The sequence below is a fragment of the Saccostrea echinata genome, unplaced genomic scaffold (genome assembly GCF_033153115.1).
Source record: "Saccostrea echinata isolate AGI-Se365-2 ecotype Australia unplaced genomic scaffold, CSIRO_AGI_Sech_v1 ptg000120l, whole genome shotgun sequence".
Classification (NCBI taxonomy): Eukaryota; Metazoa; Mollusca; class Bivalvia; order Ostreida; family Ostreidae; genus Saccostrea; species Saccostrea echinata.
The window spans coordinates 16,953-38,697 of record NW_026889869.1 but is presented as its reverse complement, the minus strand read 5'-3'; the positions used below and the strand labels follow the sequence as shown (position 1 = coordinate 38,697).

The 21,745-nt window shown below is 36.4% G+C and overlaps 7 protein-coding genes across 7 annotated transcripts; 6 read left to right on the top strand and 1 right to left on the bottom strand.

Moving 5' to 3' along the window:
• Window positions 1-1,961: 1,961 nt before the first annotated feature.
• LOC133177365 (histone H1-delta-like) lies at window positions 1,962-2,549 on the top strand. The gene has a single exon (XM_061312416.1). It carries the CDS (start codon window positions 1,962-1,964, stop codon window positions 2,547-2,549), a length of 588 nt encoding a protein of 195 aa, XP_061168400.1.
• A 1,334-nt stretch (window positions 2,550-3,883) lies between these two features.
• On the top strand, window positions 3,884-4,294 carry LOC133177364 (histone H3). The gene has a single exon (XM_061312415.1). It carries the CDS (start codon window positions 3,884-3,886, stop codon window positions 4,292-4,294), a length of 411 nt encoding a protein of 136 aa, XP_061168399.1.
• Window positions 4,295-7,683: 3,389 nt separating this feature from the next.
• On the top strand, window positions 7,684-8,061 carry LOC133177347 (histone H2A). Its single transcript, XM_061312398.1, has one exon. It carries the CDS (start codon window positions 7,684-7,686, stop codon window positions 8,059-8,061), a length of 378 nt encoding a protein of 125 aa, XP_061168382.1.
• Window positions 8,062-15,303: 7,242 nt separating this feature from the next.
• On the bottom strand, window positions 15,304-15,675 carry LOC133177363 (histone H2B-like). Its single transcript, XM_061312414.1, has one exon. It carries the CDS (start codon window positions 15,673-15,675, stop codon window positions 15,304-15,306), a length of 372 nt encoding a protein of 123 aa, XP_061168398.1.
• A 255-nt stretch (window positions 15,676-15,930) lies between these two features.
• Window positions 15,931-16,308, top strand: LOC133177359 (histone H2A). Its single transcript, XM_061312409.1, has one exon. The coding sequence runs from the start codon at window positions 15,931-15,933 to the stop codon at window positions 16,306-16,308; it is 378 nt and encodes a 125-aa protein (XP_061168393.1).
• A 2,143-nt stretch (window positions 16,309-18,451) lies between these two features.
• Window positions 18,452-19,039, top strand: LOC133177362 (histone H1-delta-like). The gene has a single exon (XM_061312413.1). It carries the CDS (start codon window positions 18,452-18,454, stop codon window positions 19,037-19,039), a length of 588 nt encoding a protein of 195 aa, XP_061168397.1.
• A 1,345-nt stretch (window positions 19,040-20,384) lies between these two features.
• LOC133177361 (histone H3) lies at window positions 20,385-20,795 on the top strand. The gene has a single exon (XM_061312412.1). It carries the CDS (start codon window positions 20,385-20,387, stop codon window positions 20,793-20,795), a length of 411 nt encoding a protein of 136 aa, XP_061168396.1.
• The last annotated feature ends 950 nt before the right edge of the window (window positions 20,796-21,745 follow it).

Genomic DNA, 21,745 nt, shown 5'->3' with positions numbered 1-21,745 from the left:
AAAGAAAGTGTTATATATTTAATGATAAATAAATGTATTAAGTTAATAACAAAAGCAATAAATTTTAAAATTGACTCGCATGTATATTCGTATATGTACGTTTTTTTCTTTCTCGTTATAGGCAGTTGAATCCAAACCTTATAGGCCTGCGTACAAATGTTGAATTCTCACGTATTACTTGAATGCTCACTCAACAAAGAGATAAGAAAAAAAAAAACCCATTTCATTGACCAATTAAGACTAGAAACTGCGAAAATCATCTAACATGGCGATCTAACTTTCAATTTTTTTCCTTTGATACAAATATTTTTAAATATGATCATTATTTTATTAACATATTCAAAAGATCTGTAACTCCAGTTAAATCCTTAATGTTTCTTTTTTTTTCCCCCTCGCTATTGTTTTATATGATGATTATTTAGACAAAATTCCTAATTGATAAAAATAGATAAAAGTTATGAATATAAGAATCTCATAAGAATAAGAAGATGTGGTTTATATTATGTCTTGAATGTTCTTATTCAAAAAAGTGTGCTTCCCATAATAAGAGTGAATAAAAGCAACTCGATGCCAGTTTCCGGATACTTACAGTACTAACACAATTAAAAACTGGTAGTAAATTTTCTTTCGAATAGACTACCGATGCGAATGACTAAACGACATTTTTTTCAACACTTTACATTTATTGCGATGTCCATCACTGCGCCGTGCAGCACATCTGCATCGTCACGTGACATATAGATGCAGGGAATCATGATCTGCACGTGGAAAGTGTGCAACCAATTTGATGCTTCTATCAATGTATTGTATTGTCTTGTATTATATACTGGTTGTCTTGTTCAACTTGAAAGATATAGATTTTAAATACATTGGCTTTTGACCACATTCTGTTTATTTACATGTACTCAATTATTTGTGTGTGTAAATTACAAGAAACAAATTAATATCAATGAATAAGCTACTCCCATTATTCGCCTTGTTCGTCTCTCTCTGTCTCTCTCTTATGTATAACTACTAATTAAGTGAGTGTTCTACAATTATTAAATACACGCCCTTTTTATGTGATTTTTTTTTTTCATGTAATTTACAAGGATGTCAGTTATGTATATTCTTATGATATAATTATACTGAGAAATTCAGACGTTGTACCACCGAATGTGGTACGTTACGTACGGTCTGGATCTTTCCGGTGTCCTCGGTGTTATAATTATAAAGTAGGTGTCATGTATTTAAATATTCGAAAAGAAATTATATGTTGTCCCTTTAAGGGGGTGAACATCCACTGATCTAGAAAGTATATTAGATATATATTTGAACATTCAACAATTTGTGAGATTCCGTGATTTCCCTTCATATGACCCTTTTGTTTGATTGTTTTTTTTTCTCTCTCTCTCCATTTCATATGAAATGCAAGGCACACATCACTATCCATTGTGCGCGTGTTTGTGCCGAATGTTTGCATTTTCATTCGGATTTTAAGTAACATAGAAGACAATTGAAAGAAATGTACATGTATGTTTTATCACATAGCAATGTAGTAAGTACTTCAATCCCTTACTCGTGTTCTATTCCTCTTGTTTTCGTGTTTTAATCAAAATTAGTCGCTTCTGGGCTCCAGGGAACAGCGCATTTTCAGAATCAACAGACAATTCCTCCTTTAAAATGACAGATTAAGAACCTTAAACAAAAACAGTTATGTAGGAAATTATTTCAAGAAAACGCACAGTGACATATTTGAGAAAATTAAGTAAAATTGGGAGGACAAAATCGGAAAAATAACAGGTATTGAAACACAAAGTTTGACGAGTTCAATCCTCTACGCTCTCGACAATTGGGGAGTTTTCACGGAGGTCCGCGCTCGCCGCCACTCAAATAAGGCCATCGGCGGAGGTGATTTCATTCATTTCCTTATCGTCGATAACGTCGTTCACATCAGTTGTAGAAAACAGGACAAAAAAATTATGGCAGACGCCGCACCAGCAAAATCCCCCGCCAAGAAGAAGGTTTCCAAACCCAAGACGGTCCCCGCCCATCCCAAGTACATCGAGATGATCAGCGCTGCTGTGGCTGCCCTGAAGGAGCGCGGAGGTTCCTCGAGACAAGCTATTCTCAAGTACATCATGGGCAACTACAAAGTCGGTAATGACGCCTCTAGTGTCAACACCCATCTGAAGATGGCCCTCAAGAACGGAGTCAAGAAGGGAGTTCTCAAACAGGCCAAGGGTACAGGTGCCAGTGGTTCCTTCAAGCTGGGAGAGAAGCCCAAGACGGAGAAGAAACCCAAGACCAAAAAAGTCACCAAACCTAAGGCTGCCAAGCCCAAGAAAACGACCAAACCCAAGAAGACAACCGGGGAGAAAAAGCCAACAGAAAAGAAAAAGGCTGTTAAGAAACCTGCAGCACCCAAGAAGGCCAAGTCTCCCAAGAAGAAAGCAGCTACTAAGTCTCCCAAGAAAGCCAAGGCAGCTCCAAAGCCTACGAAAACCAAAGCGCCCAAGAAAGCCACAGCCAAGAAGTCAAAAACCCCAAAGAAAGCCACCAAGGCGTAGACTGCCAATTGTCTTAAACCAATTACAAAAGCCCTTTTCAGGGCTACCAACATTTTTAGAAAAGATGCCTCTATTACATACATGTACTAATGGAAACACAAAATGAATAAACAAGAAGTACACTTACCTATTACACATAGTTTATTTGTCTTCGACTGGAAGCAAATTGCAAAGTCATGATAATATTAACATGCTGTTTCTGAGAAGAAGAAGAAACAAAAGTCAGTTTTTAATTTGTTTACATACCCTCCCTCAAGTAAATAAAATTTTACTTTTTCCACATCACAACGCCTACGCTAACTATATGGCCATTATTATTAGTGTTATCATTCTAGTATATTTGTTTTCATGTTTTTTTTTTTTTTTTTTTTTTTTTTTTTTGTTTTGTTTTGTTTTGTTTTGTTTTGGTTTGGTTTTTTTTTTTTTTTTTGTTTTTTGTTGTTTTTTTTGTTGTTGAAGTTTTATTATTATTATTAATTTTTTTTATTTTATTTTATTTTATTTTATTCATTCATTTATTTTATTTATTTATTTATTATTATTATTATTATTATTTTTCTTTTTCTTTTTTTCTTTTTTTTTCCCCACTTTATTTGGAATCAAATGTGGAACGAATGGAATAAAAGTTCATGCGTACCTTTTGAAAGACAGATACATACATTCTTATTCTTTTCATTTATTTATTCTTTTCATTTATTCATTCATTCATTCATTCATTTATTTAATTATTCATTCATTTAATTAATTATTCATTTATTTGTATTATTTGTTTTGTTCTTGTTTTTGCAACAGGGTAATTCCTGTTCATCCTATATGCACCATTCTGATTATCTGCAAGTATCATGATACTTAGTAATATTACTGGGCTTGTTCAGATAATGGTAGGAGGAAATAATGACAAGAAATATATAATATATATTTTTCGAAAATGCATTTTGCTTCAATAACGAATTGAAAATATATGTATATATATAATAAATAATTCTATTTTCTATTCAATTGACGTTACATTCATCCCCATTATTCACCATATATATATTTTTAAAAAAAATATTTGACTATATGTATCTGCAGTGAAATCATGTGTCAAAAACCGACTTGATTTTCTTTTTCTTTTGGGGCAATTCTGTGGATTGAAACTACCTACAGACGTAGCCAATGGTCATCTCGTTCACCTGACTAATCGTAGCGAGTGTTACTGCGGGCACCAGCCAATCGACTAAGCCGACTGGTAGACCGCAGCGATTTTCAACTTGAGCTTACAAAGATATATAAGTTCACGGTGCAACACTGCCACTTCATTCATTCGAGTTTGAATAATCTGAGGAGATAGCATGGCACGTACCAAGCAGACGGCACGAAAATCTACAGGAGGCAAGGCCCCCAGAAAACAGCTCGCTACCAAAGCTGCTCGTAAAAGCGCACCAGCCACGGGTGGCGTTAAGAAACCGCATAGATACAGGCCAGGAACTGTCGCCCTCCGTGAAATTCGGAGATACCAGAAGAGCACTGAGCTTCTCATCAGGAAGCTGCCATTCCAGCGCTTGGTCCGGGAAATCGCTCAGGATTTTAAGACCGACTTGCGTTTCCAGAGTTCAGCTGTCATGGCTTTACAGGAAGCAAGCGAAGCTTACCTTGTTGGTCTCTTTGAGGACACCAACCTGTGCGCCATTCACGCCAAGAGAGTAACCATCATGCCCAAAGACATCCAGCTGGCCAGACGTATTCGTGGAGAGCGTGCTTAATTTTAAGCTGTATTTCAAGTCCTAAAGCAAACGGCCGTTTTCACGGCCACCTACATTCTTCGAAAAGATGCCTTCTGTTCAGACGTTGAAACATCTCTGAAAATAATGCTGAATTATTTGGCCGAAATTAATAAATTTTGTCAAATTCGGCGTACAATGCCCCCAAATTGAAAAAAAAAAAAAAAAAAAAAATGTTGAGACACAGTACATCCTTCAGTGAATATATCTGTGCCTTACATATATATAATTACATAGCACAATGCTAGACAATTTCATAGTATTATTGTCATCATCAAGTTGTAGAAGTTGTCTACACATCTTGAAACTATATTTTGTACAAGTCCATCAACCTGCCCCTCTAGAATACATTCAAGAATTTTGCGAAATAAATTAGAAAATAGCACAATTATTTAAATAGAAAATGATGGAATGTGTCGAAGCAAAAAATAATAACAGTATTACAACTTTATCTCATTAGTTCTACAGCTATGCACATATGCGAGTACATGCATTTCAGAACTGCAATTCCGTATTTCATTTATATTCAAAGTATGATTTTTATTGATTTCTAAACAACGTCAAATATAACGATATTCATTCTAACGTGGCGTGTAATAAAATGAAAAAGGCTCATTTATAAAGCCGGTTTGGTCACTGCTTAAAGTTGCCTTTGAAAATTAACTGAGAAAAGAGGAAATCAAATAAATTATCACATCTATAACTAGATATCATAAATGAATGAGAATCAAAAGTTTCATTCAGCTTCTACATTTTGTATTATTTCGGTGTTATCTGTCACACCCCTTTCCTTTGAATAACTTAATCCCCACCCACCCACCCACACACGTTTTTATTATCATTCGGCAACAACGGTATTTATTTTGTTAAACTCAAAGCAAAAAATACTGAAATAAAAAAATAACAACAACAAAACAAAAAATTGTGTATGTTTATCCTAAAAAATTATGATGCTGTCTGTCCTGCTTGATATAATTCCCCTCTCTCTCTTTATCATTTTTATTCATTTTCTGTCATGTTTTTTTTTTTTTTTTTTTGTATATCAGTTTGTATAAAATGTATATATGTACCTCCACGTACCAATATTTTGGTTTAGGTGAATAAATTGAACCTAAACTTGCCTATATGTGAAGAAATTAAAGAATCAAAATTAATTAAATGTGGTTAAAATTCCCGTGGGGCAAGAAATGTAAACATTCCCATCATGCCAAGCTGACCAATCGTAAAGCTTGTCACAATACCGCTTTGGTAACGTTCCGAACTTTTCAAAGCATCGTGCGCTCTCACGGGTCCTCAATTTGGACTATAAATTAGGCAATTACGCATGATCAGTTCATCAGAACAGTACTACTGGCTGAACTTATAACATGTCTGGACGTGGCAAAGGAGGAAAAGGTCTTGGAAAAGGAGGCGCTAAGCGACACAGAAAAGTCTTGAGAGACAACATCCAGGGTATCACCAAGCCAGCCATACGCCGTCTTGCTCGCCGTGGTGGTGTCAAACGTATTTCCGGTCTCATCTACGAGGAAACTCGTGGAGTTCTTAAGGTTTTCTTGGAGAACGTGATCCGAGATGCTGTAACCTACACGGAGCATGCCAAGAGAAAGACCGTCACAGCTATGGACGTGGTCTACGCCTTGAAACGCCAAGGACGCACCCTGTACGGATTTGGAGGCTAAAGAATTCAGTTTGACAGTCAAGACAGAAGTTTAAAACAAACACAAACGGCCGTTATCACGGCCACCCAAATTTTTCGAAAAGATGCCTCTTAAACATCGTTAAGACAGACATTTACTTACTGAGTACTTGTTATACAGATATTCACTGTACAAAGTTGAATACAGAATGGTTGTAAGTGGTAAAATAAATACACAACAATAACAGAGTAAGACCCTTTATGTCGTAATATTTCCTCAAAACTATATACAGAGCAACAAATATGTATTGAATTTAGGTTTGGACAAGAAATATTGAATAAACACACACAAACAGTATATATTATTTAATTTTTTTTATTATTATAATCATATATTAAAATAATAATGCTGCTGTCTTGAGTATTATTTTGAGGGATCGATCTACCGACAATGACAGGTACCAACTGGCGCTGAGTGACATGCTTTTTTTTTCTTGTTTAACAATTATGACTAATGTTAGACAATTAATTGTCAATGTATAATTATCGCATTTTGGTCATTGCACTTTTATTGATGTATAATTACTGATTGAAAATTCCAATATGTCAATGTCAAAGAAAGGGGAGGGGGGGGGGGTCTTGAATTTATTTATCTGTTTCATTGATATTAGCTGAATTGAGATACTTTATTATCAATTATATAATGTACGCTGATAATTAATTCAGTATACAGAGGACAAATGAACCAGGATTTTGTGTACATCAGATGGACCTCGCATGCTTGTATTTTATTTATATTTGAAGATACAGTTATTTTAGATATATGCTTGGTTGTACATTCAAGTTATTTGTGAATAAAATTTGGCTCTCATACATATAATAATACCTACTTGTATTTCTTTATTTATCCTACTTCTGTTATTATAATCAGTTGTAAACAATGTGGGATTTTTATACGTTTGCCACTTTTACGAGCACATGCATTCACATTGTAACACTCACACATATTATTTGTGTCTCAATAACGCATGTAATATGAAGGTATCTTTTCTTAAAAATTAGTTGGCCCTTAAAAGGGCCGTTTGGTGTGTGTACTTGCAAAATGAGATTATTTGCTGCTGGTGTACTTGGTGACGGCTTTGGTGCCCTCAGATACGGCGTGCTTGGCCAGTTCACCGGGCAGAAGGAGACGGACAGCAGTCTGGACCTCTCTGCTTGTGATTGTAGATCGCTTGTTGTAGTGGGCCAAACGAGAGGCTTCGGCAGCGATTCTCTCAAAGATATCGTTGACGAAGGAGTTCATTATGCTCATGGCCTTGCTGGAAACACCAGTGTCAGGGTGCACCTGCTTTAGGACTTTGTAGATGTAAATGGCATAAGATTCCCTCCTCCTCTTCCTCCTTTTCTTGTCTGTGCTCCTCGGTGTCTTGGCCTTGGTGACTGCTTTCTTGGCGCCTTTGGATCCGACTTTGGGTGGCATGATCTCAAGTTGACAGGTCAAACTGAAGAGATGAATAAAGTAAAATGGTAAAATTTACTATTTATATGCGAGTAGGAGGAGAAGCTTGTTACGGACCTCCGAGAAAACATTACTTGTTCGGATTTCACCTAAAGGCACAACAGAGCGACGCGTTAATTGGCTGCACCGTTGGATCCGCTTGGTTGTTTAAATTGGTGCGTGCGGGCGTCGCTGGATTATTCGTTGACTGTACACGAAAGAACATAACCGTTAAGAATGTCTGGACGTGGCAAAGGAGGCAAAGTGAAGGGGAAGGCCAAGAGCCGTTCTTCCCGCGCCGGACTGCAGTTCCCCGTGGGTCGTATTCACCGTCTGCTGAGAAAGGGCAACTACGCCGAGAGAGTGGGAGCAGGCGCTCCCGTGTACTTGGCTGCCGTTCTTGAGTACTTGGCCGCAGAAGTCTTGGAGTTGGCAGGCAACGCTGCCCGCGACAACAAAAAGACCAGAATCATTCCCCGTCATCTGCAGCTGGCCATCCGCAACGACGAAGAATTGAACAAACTCCTGTCCGGCGTGACCATCGCGCAGGGTGGTGTCCTGCCCAACATCCAAGCGGTGCTCCTTCCCAAAAAGACACAGAAAGCCGCCAAGTAAAAAGATCCTATAGTTGTGTTGTGTGCAGCACAAAACCAAACGGCCGTTTTCACGGCCACATAAGCTTTTCGAAAAGATACCTACATTACAAACGAGTTGAAACGTAAACAATTATTATAGCTAGAAAATAATAGAAACACACGAATTCAATAATTTTCAACACAGAACAGAGATCAAACATCAAAGAAAGTGTTATATATTTAATGATAAATAAATGTATTAAGTTAATAACAAAAGCAATAAATTTTAAAATTGACTCGCATGTATATTCGTATATGTACGTTTTTTTCTTTCTCGTTATAGGCAGTTGAATCCAAACCTTATAGGCCTGCGTACAAATGTTGAATTCTCACGTATTACTTGAATGCTCACTCAACAAAGAGATAAGAAAAAAAAAACCCATTTCATTGACCAATTAAGACTAGAAACTGCGAAAATCATCTAACATGGCGATCTAACTTTCAATTTTTTTCCTTTGATACAAATATTTTTAAATATGATCATTATTTTATTAACATATTCAAAAGATCTGTAACTCCAGTTAAATCCTTAATGTTTCTTTTTTTTCCCCCTCGCTATTGTTTTATATGATGATTATTTAGACAAAATTCCTAATTGATAAAAATAGATAAAAGTTATGAATATAAGAATCTCATAAGAATAAGAAGATGTGGTTTATATTATGTCTTGAATGTTCTTATTCAAAAAAGTGTGCTTCCCATAATAAGAGTGAATAAAAGCAACTCGATGCCAGTTTCCGGATACTTACAGTACTAACACAATTAAAAACTGGTAGTAAATTTTCTTTCGAATAGACTACCGATGCGAATGACTAAACGACATTTTTTTCAACACTTTACATTTATTGCGATGTCCATCACTGCGCCGTGCAGCACATCTGCATCGTCACGTGACATATAGATGCAGGGAATCATGATCTGCACGTGGAAAGTGTGCAACCAATTTGATGCTTCTATCAATGTATTGTATTGTCTTGTATTATATACTGGTTGTCTTGTTCAACTTGAAAGATATAGATTTTAAATACATTGGCTTTTGACCACATTCTGTTTATTTACATGTACTCAATTATTTGTGTGTGTAAATTACAAGAAACAAATTAATATCAATGAATAAGCTACTCCCATTATTCGCCTTGTTCGTCTCTCTCTGTCTCTCTCTTATGTATAACTACTAATTAAGTGAGTGTTCTACAATTATTAAATACACGCCCTTTTTATGTGATTTTTTTTTTTCATGTAATTTACAAGGATGTCAGTTATGTATATTCTTATGATATAATTATACTGAGAAATTCAGACGTTGTACCACCGAATGTGGTACGTTACGTACGGTCTGGATCTTTCCGGTGTCCTCGGTGTTATAATTATAAAGTAGGTGTCATGTATTTAAATATTCGAAAAGAAATTATATGTTGTCCCTTTAAGGGGGTGAACATCCACTGATCTAGAAAGTATATTAGATATATATTTGAACATTCAACAATTTGTGAGATTCCGTGATTTCCCTTCATATGACCCTTTTGTTTGATTGTTTTTTTTTCTCTCTCTCTCCATTTCATATGAAATGCAAGGCACACATCACTATCCATTGTGCGCGTGTTTGTGCCGAATGTTTGCATTTTCATTCGGATTTTAAGTAACATAGAAGACAATTGAAAGAAATGTACATGTATGTTTTATCACATAGCAATGTAGTAAGTACTTCAATCCCTTACTCGTGTTCTATTCCTCTTGTTTTCGTGTTTTAATCAAAATTAGTCGCTTCTGGGCTCCAGGGAACAGCGCATTTTCAGAATCAACAGACAATTCCTCCTTTAAAATGACAGATTAAGAACCTTAAACAAAAACAGTTATGTAGGAAATTATTTCAAGAAAACGCACAGTGACATATTTGAGAAAATTAAGTAAAATTGGAAGGACAAAATCGGAAAAATAACAGGTATTGAAACACAAAGTTTGACGAGTTCAATCCTCTACGCTCTCGACAATTGGGGAGTTTTCACGGAGGTCCGCGCTCGCCGCCACTCAAATAAGGCCATCGGCGGAGGTGATTTCATTCATTTCCTTATCGTCGATAACGTCGTTCACATCAGTTGTAGAAAACAGGACAAAAAAATTATGGCAGACGCCGCACCAGCAAAATCCCCCGCCAAGAAGAAGGTTTCCAAACCCAAGACGGTCCCCGCCCATCCCAAGTACATCGAGATGATCAGCGCTGCTGTGGCTGCCCTGAAGGAGCGCGGAGGTTCCTCGAGACAAGCTATTCTCAAGTACATCATGGGCAACTACAAAGTCGGTAATGACGCCTCTAGTGTCAACACCCATCTGAAGATGGCCCTCAAGAACGGAGTCAAGAAGGGAGTTCTCAAACAGGCCAAGGGTACAGGTGCCAGTGGTTCCTTCAAGCTGGGAGAGAAGCCCAAGACGGAGAAGAAACCCAAGACCAAAAAAGTCACCAAACCTAAGGCTGCCAAGCCCAAGAAAACGACCAAACCCAAGAAGACAACCGGGGAGAAAAAGCCAACAGAAAAGAAAAAGGCTGTTAAGAAACCTGCAGCACCCAAGAAGGCCAAGTCTCCCAAGAAGAAAGCAGCTACTAAGTCTCCCAAGAAAGCCAAGGCAGCTCCAAAGCCTACGAAAACCAAAGCGCCCAAGAAAGCCACAGCCAAGAAGTCAAAAACCCCAAAGAAAGCCACCAAGGCGTAGACTGCCAATTGTCTTAAACCAATTACAAAAGCCCTTTTCAGGGCTACCAACATTTTTAGAAAAGATGCCTCTATTACATACATGTACTAATGGAAACACAAAATGAATAAACAAGAAGTACACTTACCTATTACACATAGTTTATTTGTCTTCGACTGGAAGCAAATTGCAAAGTCATGATAATATTAACATGCTGTTTCTGAGAAGAAGAAGAAACAAAAGTCAGTTTTTAATTTGTTTACATACCCTCCCTCAAGTAAATAAAATTTTACTTTTTCCACATCACAACGCCTACGCTAACTATATGGCCATTATTATTAGTGTTATCATTCTAGTATATTTGTTTTCATGTTTTTTTTTTTTTTTTTTTTTTTTTTTTTTTGTTTTGTTTTGTTTTGTTTTGTTTTGTTTTGGTTTGGTTTTTTTTTTTTTTTTGTTTTTTGTTGTTTTTTTTGTTGTTGAAGTTTTATTATTATTATTAATTTTTTTTATTTTATTTTATTTTATTTTATTCATTCATTTATTTTATTTATTTATTTATTATTATTATTATTATTATTTTTCTTTTTCTTTTTTTCTTTTTTTTTCCCCACTTTATTTGGAATCAAATGTGGAACGAATGGAATAAAAGTTCATGCGTACCTTTTGAAAGACAGATACATACATTCTTATTCTTTTCATTTATTTATTCTTTTCATTTATTCATTCATTCATTCATTCATTTATTTAATTATTCATTCATTTAATTAATTATTCATTTATTTGTATTATTTGTTTTGTTCTTGTTTTTGCAACAGGGTAATTCCTGTTCATCCTATATGCACCATTCTGATTATCTGCAAGTATCATGATACTTAGTAATATTACTGGGCTTGTTCAGATAATGGTAGGAGGAAATAATGACAAGAAATATATAATATATATTTTTCGAAAATGCATTTTGCTTCAATAACGAATTGAAAATATATGTATATATATAATAAATAATTCTATTTTCTATTCAATTGACGTTACATTCATCCCCATTATTCACCATATATATATTTTTAAAAAAAATATTTGACTATATGTATCTGCAGTGAAATCATGTGTCAAAAACCGACTTGATTTTCTTTTTCTTTTGGGGCAATTCTGTGGATTGAAACTACCTACAGACGTAGCCAATGGTCATCTCGTTCACCTGACTAATCGTAGCGAGTGTTACTGCGGGCACCAGCCAATCGACTAAGCCGACTGGTAGACCGCAGCGATTTTCAACTTGAGCTTACAAAGATATATAAGTTCACGGTGCAACACTGCCACTTCATTCATTCGAGTTTGAATAATCTGAGGAGATAGCATGGCACGTACCAAGCAGACGGCACGAAAATCTACAGGAGGCAAGGCCCCCAGAAAACAGCTCGCTACCAAAGCTGCTCGTAAAAGCGCACCAGCCACGGGTGGCGTTAAGAAACCGCATAGATACAGGCCAGGAACTGTCGCCCTCCGTGAAATTCGGAGATACCAGAAGAGCACTGAGCTTCTCATCAGGAAGCTGCCATTCCAGCGCTTGGTCCGGGAAATCGCTCAGGATTTTAAGACCGACTTGCGTTTCCAGAGTTCAGCTGTCATGGCTTTACAGGAAGCAAGCGAAGCTTACCTTGTTGGTCTCTTTGAGGACACCAACCTGTGCGCCATTCACGCCAAGAGAGTAACCATCATGCCCAAAGACATCCAGCTGGCCAGACGTATTCGTGGAGAGCGTGCTTAATTTTAAGCTGTATTTCAAGTCCTAAAGCAAACGGCCGTTTTCACGGCCACCTACATTCTTCGAAAAGATGCCTTCTGTTCAGACGTTGAAACATCTCTGAAAATAATGTTGAATTATTTGGCCGAAATTAATAAATTTTGTCAAATTCGGCGTACAATGCCCCCAAATTGAAAAAAAAAAAAAAAAAAAAAAATGTTGAGACACAGTACATCCTTCAGTGAATATATCTGTGCCTTACATATATATAATTACATAGCACAATGCTAGACAATTTCATAGTATTATTGTCATCATCAAGTTGTAGAAGTTGTCTACACATCTTGAAACTATATTTTGTACAAGTCCATCAACCTGCCCCTCTAGAATACATTCAAGAATTTTGCGAAATAAATTAGAAAATAGCACAATTATTTAAATAGAAAATGATGGAATGTGTCGAAGCAAAAAATAATAACAGTATTACAACTTTATCTCATTAGTTCTACAGCTATGCACATATGCGAGTACATGCATTTCAGAACTGCAATTCCGTATTTCATTTATATTCAAAGTATGATTTTTATTGATTTCTAAACAACGTCAAATATAACGATATTCATTCTAACGTGGCGTGTAATAAAATGAAAAAGGCTCATTTATAAAGCCGGTTTGGTCACTGCTTAAAGTTGCCTTTGAAAATTAACTGAGAAAAGAGGAAATCAAATAAATTATCACATCTATAACTAGATATCATAAATGAATGAGAATCAAAAGTTTCATTCAGCTTCTACATTTTGTATTATTTCGGTGTTATCTGTCACACCCCTTTCCTTTGAATAACTTAATCCCCACCCACCCACCCACACACGTTTTTATTATCATTCGGCAACAACGGTATTTATTTTGTTAAACTCAAAGCAAAAAATACTGAAATAAAAAAATAACAACAACAAAACAAAAAATTGTGTATGTTTATCCTAAAAAATTATGATGCTGTCTGTCCTGCTTGATATAATTCCCCTCTCTCTCTTTATCATTTTTATTCATTTTCTGTCATGTTTTTTTTTTTTTTTTTTGTATATCAGTTTGTATAAAATGTATATATGTACCTCCACGTACCAATATTTTGGTTTAGGTGAATAAATTGAACCTAAACTTGCCTATATGTGAAGAAATTAAAGAATCAAAATTAATTAAATGTGGTTAAAATTCCCGTGGGGCAAGAAATGTAAACATTCCCATCATGCCAAGCTGACCAATCGTAAAGCTTGTCACAATACCGCTTTGGTAACGTTCCGAACTTTTCAAAGCATCGTGCGCTCTCACGGGTCCTCAATTTGGACTATAAATTAGGCAATTACGCATGATCAGTTCATCAGAACAGTACTACTGGCTGAACTTATAACATGTCTGGACGTGGCAAAGGAGGAAAAGGTCTTGGAAAAGGAGGCGCTAAGCGACACAGAAAAGTCTTGAGAGACAACATCCAGGGTATCACCAAGCCAGCCATACGCCGTCTTGCTCGCCGTGGTGGTGTCAAACGTATTTCCGGTCTCATCTACGAGGAAACTCGTGGAGTTCTTAAGGTTTTCTTGGAGAACGTGATCCGAGATGCTGTAACCTACACGGAGCATGCCAAGAGAAAGACCGTCACAGCTATGGACGTGGTCTACGCCTTGAAACGCCAAGGACGCACCCTGTACGGATTTGGAGGCTAAAGAATTCAGTTTGACAGTCAAGACAGAAGTTTAAAACAAACACAAACGGCCGTTATCACGGCCACCCAAATTTTTCGAAAAGATGCCTCTTAAACATCGTTAAGACAGACATTTACTTACTGAGTACTTGTTATACAGATATTCACTGTACAAAGTTGAATACAGAATGGTTGTAAGTGGTAAAATAAATACACAACAATAACAGAGTAAGACCCTTTATGTCGTAATATTTCCTCAAAACTATATACAGAGCAACAAATATGTATTGAATTTAGGTTTGGACAAGAAATATTGAATAAACACACACAAACAGTATATATTATTTAATTTTTTTTATTATTATAATCATATATTAAAATAATAATGCTGCTGTCTTGAGTATTATTTTGAGGGATCGATCTACCGACAATGACAGGTACCAACTGGCGCTGAGTGACATGCTTTTTTTTTCTTGTTTAACAATTATGACTAATGTTAGACAATTAATTGTCAATGTATAATTATCGCATTTTGGTCATTGCACTTTTATTGATGTATAATTACTGATTGAAAATTCCAATATGTCAATGTCAAAGAAAGGGGAGGGGGGGGGGGGTCTTGAATTTATTTATCTGTTTCATTGATATTAGCTGAATTGAGATACTTTATTATCAATTATATAATGTACGCTGATAATTAATTCAGTATACAGAGGACAAATGAACCAGGATTTTGTGTACATCAGATGGACCTCGCATGCTTGTATTTTATTTATATTTGAAGATACAGTTATTTTAGATATATGCTTGGTTGTACATTCAAGTTATTTGTGAATAAAATTTGGCTCTCATACATATAATAATACCTACTTGTATTTCTTTATTTATCCTACTTCTGTTATTATAATCAGTTGTAAACAATGTGGGATTTTTATACGTTTGCCACTTTTACGAGCACATGCATTCACATTGTAACACTCACACATATTATTTGTGTCTCAATAACGCATGTAATATGAAGGTATCTTTTCTTAAAAATTAGTTGGCCCTTAAAAGGGCCGTTTGGTGTGTGTACTTGCAAAATGAGATTATTTGCTGCTGGTGTACTTGGTGACGGCTTTGGTGCCCTCAGATACGGCGTGCTTGGCCAGTTCACCGGGCAGAAGGAGACGGACAGCAGTCTGGACCTCTCTGCTTGTGATTGTAGATCGCTTGTTGTAGTGGGCCAAACGAGAGGCTTCGGCAGCGATTCTCTCAAAGATATCGTTGACGAAGGAGTTCATTATGCTCATGGCCTTGCTGGAAACACCAGTGTCAGGGTGCACCTGCTTTAGGACTTTGTAGATGTAAATGGCATAAGATTCCCTCCTCCTCTTCCTCCTTTTCTTGTCTGTGCTCCTCGGTGTCTTGGCCTTGGTGACTGCTTTCTTGGCGCCTTTGGATCCGACTTTGGGTGGCATGATCTCAAGTTGACAGGTCAAACTGAAGAGATGAATAAAGTAAAATGGTAAAATTTACTATTTATATGCGAGTAGGAGGAGAAGCTTGTTACGGACCTCCGAGAAAACATTACTTGTTCGGATTTCACCTAAAGGCACAACAGAGCGACGCGTTAATTGGCTGCACCGTTGGATCCGCTTGGTTGTTTAAATTGGTGCGTGCGGGCGTCGCTGGATTATTCGTTGACTGTACACGAAAGAACATAACCGTTAAGAATGTCTGGACGTGGCAAAGGAGGCAAAGTGAAGGGGAAGGCCAAGAGCCGTTCTTCCCGCGCCGGACTGCAGTTCCCCGTGGGTCGTATTCACCGTCTGCTGAGAAAGGGCAACTACGCCGAGAGAGTGGGAGCAGGCGCTCCCGTGTACTTGGCTGCCGTTCTTGAGTACTTGGCCGCAGAAGTCTTGGAGTTGGCAGGCAACGCTGCCCGCGACAACAAAAAGACCAGAATCATTCCCCGTCATCTGCAGCTGGCCATCCGCAACGACGAAGAATTGAACAAACTCCTGTCCGGCGTGACCATCGCGCAGGGTGGTGTCCTGCCCAACATCCAAGCGGTGCTCCTTCCCAAAAAGACACAGAAAGCCGCCAAGTAAAAAGATCCTATAGTTGTGTTGTGTGCAGCACAAAACCAAACGGCCGTTTTCACGGCCACATAAGCTTTTCGAAAAGATACCTACATTACAAACGAGTTGAAACGTAAACAATTATTATAGCTAGAAAATAATAGAAACACACGAATTCAATAATTTTCAACACAGAACAGAGATCAAACATCAAAGAAAGTGTTATATATTTAATGATAAATAAATGTATTAAGTTAATAACAAAAGCAATAAATTTTAAAATTGACTCGCATGTATATTCGTATATGTACGTTTTTTTCTTTCTCGTTATAGGCAGTTGAATCCAAACCTTATAGGCCTGCGTACAAATGTTGAATTCTCACGTATTACTTGAATGCTCACTCAACAAAGAGATAAGAAAAAAAAAAACCCATTTCATTGACCAATTAAGACTAGAAACTGCGAAAATCATCTAACATGGCGATCTAACTTTCAATTTTTTTCCTTTGATACAAATATTTTTAAATATGATCATTATTTTATTAACATATTCAAAAGATCTGTAACTCCAGTTAAATCCTTAATGTTTCTTTTTTTTTCCCCCTCGCTATTGTTTTATATGATGATTATTTAGACAAAATTCCTAATTGATAAAAATAGATAAAAGTTATGAATATAAGAATCTCATAAGAATAAGAAGATGTGGTTTATATTATGTCTTGAATGTTCTTATTCAAAAAAGTGTGCTTCCCATAATAAGAGTGAATAAAAGCAACTCGATGCCAGTTTCCGGATACTTACAGTACTAACACAATTAAAAACTGGTAGTAAATTTTCTTTCGAATAGACTACCGATGCGAATGACTAAACGACATTTTTTTCAACACTTTACATTTATTGCGATGTCCATCACTGCGCCGTGCAGCACATCTGCATCGTCACGTGACATATAGATGCAGGGAATCATGATCTGCACGTGGAAAGTGTGCAACCAATTTGATGCTTCTATCAATGTATTGTATTGTCTTGTATTATATACTGGTTGTCTTGTTCAACTTGAAAGATATAGATTTTAAATACATTGGCTTTTGACCACATTCTGTTTATTTACATGTACTCAATTATTTGTGTGTGTAAATTACAAGAAACAAATTAATATCAATGAATAAGCTACTCCCATTATTCGCCTTGTTCGTCTCTCTCTGTCTCTCTCTTATGTATAACTACTAATTAAGTGAGTGTTCTACAATTATTAAATACACGCCCTTTTTATGTGATTTTTTTTTTTCATGTAATTTACAAGGATGTCAGTTATGTATATTCTTATGATATAATTATACTGAGAAATTCAGACGTTGTACCACCGAATGTGGTACGTTACGTACGGTCTGGATCTTTCCGGTGTCCTCGGTGTTATAATTATAAAGTAGGTGTCATGTATTTAAATATTCGAAAAGAAATTATATGTTGTCCCTTTAAGGGGGTGAACATCCACTGATCTAGAAAGTATATTAGATATATATTTGAACATTCAACAATTTGTGAGATTCCGTGATTTCCCTTCATATGACCCTTTTGTTTGATTGTTTTTTTTTCTCTCTCTCTCCATTTCATATGAAATGCAAGGCACACATCACTATCCATTGTGCGCGTGTTTGTGCCGAATGTTTGCATTTTCATTCGGATTTTAAGTAACATAGAAGACAATTGAAAGAAATGTACATGTATGTTTTATCACATAGCAATGTAGTAAGTACTTCAATCCCTTACTCGTGTTCTATTCCTCTTGTTTTCGTGTTTTAATCAAAATTAGTCGCTTCTGGGCTCCAGGGAACAGCGCATTTTCAGAATCAACAGACAATTCCTCCTTTAAAATGACAGATTAAGAACCTTAAACAAAAACAGTTATGTAGGAAATTATTTCAAGAAAACGCACAGTGACATATTTGAGAAAATTAAGTAAAATTGGGAGGACAAAATCGGAAAAATAACAGGTATTGAAACACAAAGTTTGACGAGTTCAATCCTCTACGCTCTCGACAATTGGGGAGTTTTCACGGAGGTCCGCGCTCGCCGCCACTCAAATAAGGCCATCGGCGGAGGTGATTTCATTCATTTCCTTATCGTCGATAACGTCGTTCACATCAGTTGTAGAAAACAGGACAAAAAAATTATGGCAGACGCCGCACCAGCAAAATCCCCCGCCAAGAAGAAGGTTTCCAAACCCAAGACGGTCCCCGCCCATCCCAAGTACATCGAGATGATCAGCGCTGCTGTGGCTGCCCTGAAGGAGCGCGGAGGTTCCTCGAGACAAGCTATTCTCAAGTACATCATGGGCAACTACAAAGTCGGTAATGACGCCTCTAGTGTCAACACCCATCTGAAGATGGCCCTCAAGAACGGAGTCAAGAAGGGAGTTCTCAAACAGGCCAAGGGTACAGGTGCCAGTGGTTCCTTCAAGCTGGGAGAGAAGCCCAAGACGGAGAAGAAACCCAAGACCAAAAAAGTCACCAAACCTAAGGCTGCCAAGCCCAAGAAAACGACCAAACCCAAGAAGACAACCGGGGAGAAAAAGCCAACAGAAAAGAAAAAGGCTGTTAAGAAACCTGCAGCACCCAAGAAGGCCAAGTCTCCCAAGAAGAAAGCAGCTACTAAGTCTCCCAAGAAAGCCAAGGCAGCTCCAAAGCCTACGAAAACCAAAGCGCCCAAGAAAGCCACAGCCAAGAAGTCAAAAACCCCAAAGAAAGCCACCAAGGCGTAGACTGCCAATTGTCTTAAACCAATTACAAAAGCCCTTTTCAGGGCTACCAACATTTTTAGAAAAGATGCCTCTATTACATACATGTACTAATGGAAACACAAAATGAATAAACAAGAAGTACACTTACCTATTACACATAGTTTATTTGTCTTCGACTGGAAGCAAATTGCAAAGTCATGATAATATTAACATGCTGTTTCTGAGAAGAAGAAGAAACAAAAGTCAGTTTTTAATTTGTTTACATACCCTCCCTCAAGTAAATAAAATTTTACTTTTTCCACATCACAACGCCTACGCTAACTATATGGCCATTATTATTAGTGTTATCATTCTAGTATATTTGTTTTCATGTTTTTTTTTTTTTTTTTTTTTTTTTTTTTTTTTTTTTGTTTTGTTTTGTTTTGTTTTGTTTTGTTTTGGTTTGGTTTTTTTTTTTTTTTTGTTTTTTGTTGTTTTTTTTGTTGTTGAAGTTTTATTATTATTATTAATTTTTTTTATTTTATTTTATTTTATTTTATTCATTCATTTATTTTATTTATTTATTTATTATTATTATTATTATTATTTTTCTTTTTCTTTTTTTCTTTTTTTTTCCCCACTTTATTTGGAATCAAATGTGGAACGAATGGAATAAAAGTTCATGCGTACCTTTTGAAAGACAGATACATACATTCTTATTCTTTTCATTTATTTATTCTTTTCATTTATTCATTCATTCATTCATTCATTTATTTAATTATTCATTCATTTAATTAATTATTCATTTATTTGTATTATTTGTTTTGTTCTTGTTTTTGCAACAGGGTAATTCCTGTTCATCCTATATGCACCATTCTGATTATCTGCAAGTATCATGATACTTAGTAATATTACTGGGCTTGTTCAGATAATGGTAGGAGGAAATAATGACAAGAAATATATAATATATATTTTTCGAAAATGCATTTTGCTTCAATAACGAATTGAAAATATATGTATATATATAATAAATAATTCTATTTTCTATTCAATTGACGTTACATTCATCCCCATTATTCACCATATATATATTTTTAAAAAAAATATTTGACTATATGTATCTGCAGTGAAATCATGTGTCAAAAACCGACTTGATTTTCTTTTTCTTTTGGGGCAATTCTGTGGATTGAAACTACCTACAGACGTAGCCAATGGTCATCTCGTTCACCTGACTAATCGTAGCGAGTGTTACTGCGGGCACCAGCCAATCGACTAAGCCGACTGGTAGACCGCAGCGATTTTCAACTTGAGCTTACAAAGATATATAAGTTCACGGTGCAACACTGCCACTTCATTCATTCGAGTTTGAATAATCTGAGGAAATAGCATGGCACGTACCAAGCAGACGGCACGAAAATCTACAGGAGGCAAGGCCCCCAGAAAACAGCTCGCTACCAAAGCTGCTCGTAAAAGCGCACCAGCCACGGGTGGCGTTAAGAAACCGCATAGATACAGGCCAGGAACTGTCGCCCTCCGTGAAATTCGGAGATACCAGAAGAGCACTGAGCTTCTCATCAGGAAGCTGCCATTCCAGCGCTTGGTCCGGGAAATCGCTCAGGATTTTAAGACCGACTTGCGTTTCCAGAGTTCAGCTGTCATGGCTTTACAGGAAGCAAGCGAAGCTTACCTTGTTGGTCTCTTTGAGGACACCAACCTGTGCGCCATTCACGCCAAGAGAGTAACCATCATGCCCAAAGACATCCAGCTGGCCAGACGTATTCGTGGAGAGCGTGCTTAATTTTAAGCTGTATTTCAAGTCCTAAAGCAAACGGCCGTTTTCACGGCCACCTACATTCTTCGAAAAGATGCCTTCTGTTCAGACGTTGAAACATCTCTGAAAATAATGTTGAATTATTTGGCCGAAATTAATAAATTTTGTCAAATTCGGCGTACAATGCCCCCAAATTGAAAAAAAAAAAAAAAAAAAAAAATGTTGAGACACAGTACATCCTTCAGTGAATATATCTGTGCCTTACATATATATAATTACATAGCACAATGCTAGACAATTTCATAGTATTATTGTCATCATCAAGTTGTAGAAGTTGTCTACACATCTTGAAACTATATTTTGTACAAGTCCATCAACCTGCCCCTCTAGAATACATTCAAGAATTTTGCGAAATAAATTAGAAAATAGCACAATTATTTAAATAGAAAATGATGGAATGTGTCGAAGCAAAAAATAATAACAGTATTACAACTTTATCTCATTAGTTCTACAGCTATGCACATATGCGAGTACATGCATTTCAGAACTGCAATTCCGTATTTCATTTATATTCAAAGTATGATTTTTATTGATTTCTAAACAACGTCAAATATAACGATATTCATTCTAACGTGGCGTGTAATAAAATGAAAAAGGCTCATTTATAAAGCCGGTTTGGTCACTGCTTAAAGTTGCCTTTGAAAATTAACTGAGAAAAGAGGAAATCAAATAAATTATCACATCTATAACTAGATATCATAAATGAATGAGAATCAAAAGTTTCATTCAGCTTCTACATTTTGTATTATTTCGGTGTTATCTGTCACACCCCTTTCCTTTGAATAACTTAATCCCCACCCACCCACCCACACACGTTTTTATTATCATTCGGCAACAACGGTATTTATTTTGTTAAACTCAAAGCAAAAAATACTGAAATAAAAAAATAACAACAACAAAACAAAAAATTGTGTATG

What these genes read in the sequence shown, in the direction of transcription:
- LOC133177347 (XM_061312398.1), top strand. Translation starts at nt 7,684, where the DNA reads ATGTCTGGACGTGGCAAAGGAGGCAAAGTGAAGGGGAAGGCCAAGAGC.
- LOC133177363 (XM_061312414.1), bottom strand. Translation starts at nt 15,675, where the DNA reads ATGCCACCCAAAGTCGGATCCAAAGGCGCCAAGAAAGCAGTCACCAAG.
- LOC133177359 (XM_061312409.1), top strand. Translation starts at nt 15,931, where the DNA reads ATGTCTGGACGTGGCAAAGGAGGCAAAGTGAAGGGGAAGGCCAAGAGC.
- LOC133177365 (XM_061312416.1), top strand. Translation starts at nt 1,962, where the DNA reads ATGGCAGACGCCGCACCAGCAAAATCCCCCGCCAAGAAGAAGGTTTCC.
- LOC133177364 (XM_061312415.1), top strand. Translation starts at nt 3,884, where the DNA reads ATGGCACGTACCAAGCAGACGGCACGAAAATCTACAGGAGGCAAGGCC.
- LOC133177361 (XM_061312412.1), top strand. Translation starts at nt 20,385, where the DNA reads ATGGCACGTACCAAGCAGACGGCACGAAAATCTACAGGAGGCAAGGCC.
- LOC133177362 (XM_061312413.1), top strand. Translation starts at nt 18,452, where the DNA reads ATGGCAGACGCCGCACCAGCAAAATCCCCCGCCAAGAAGAAGGTTTCC.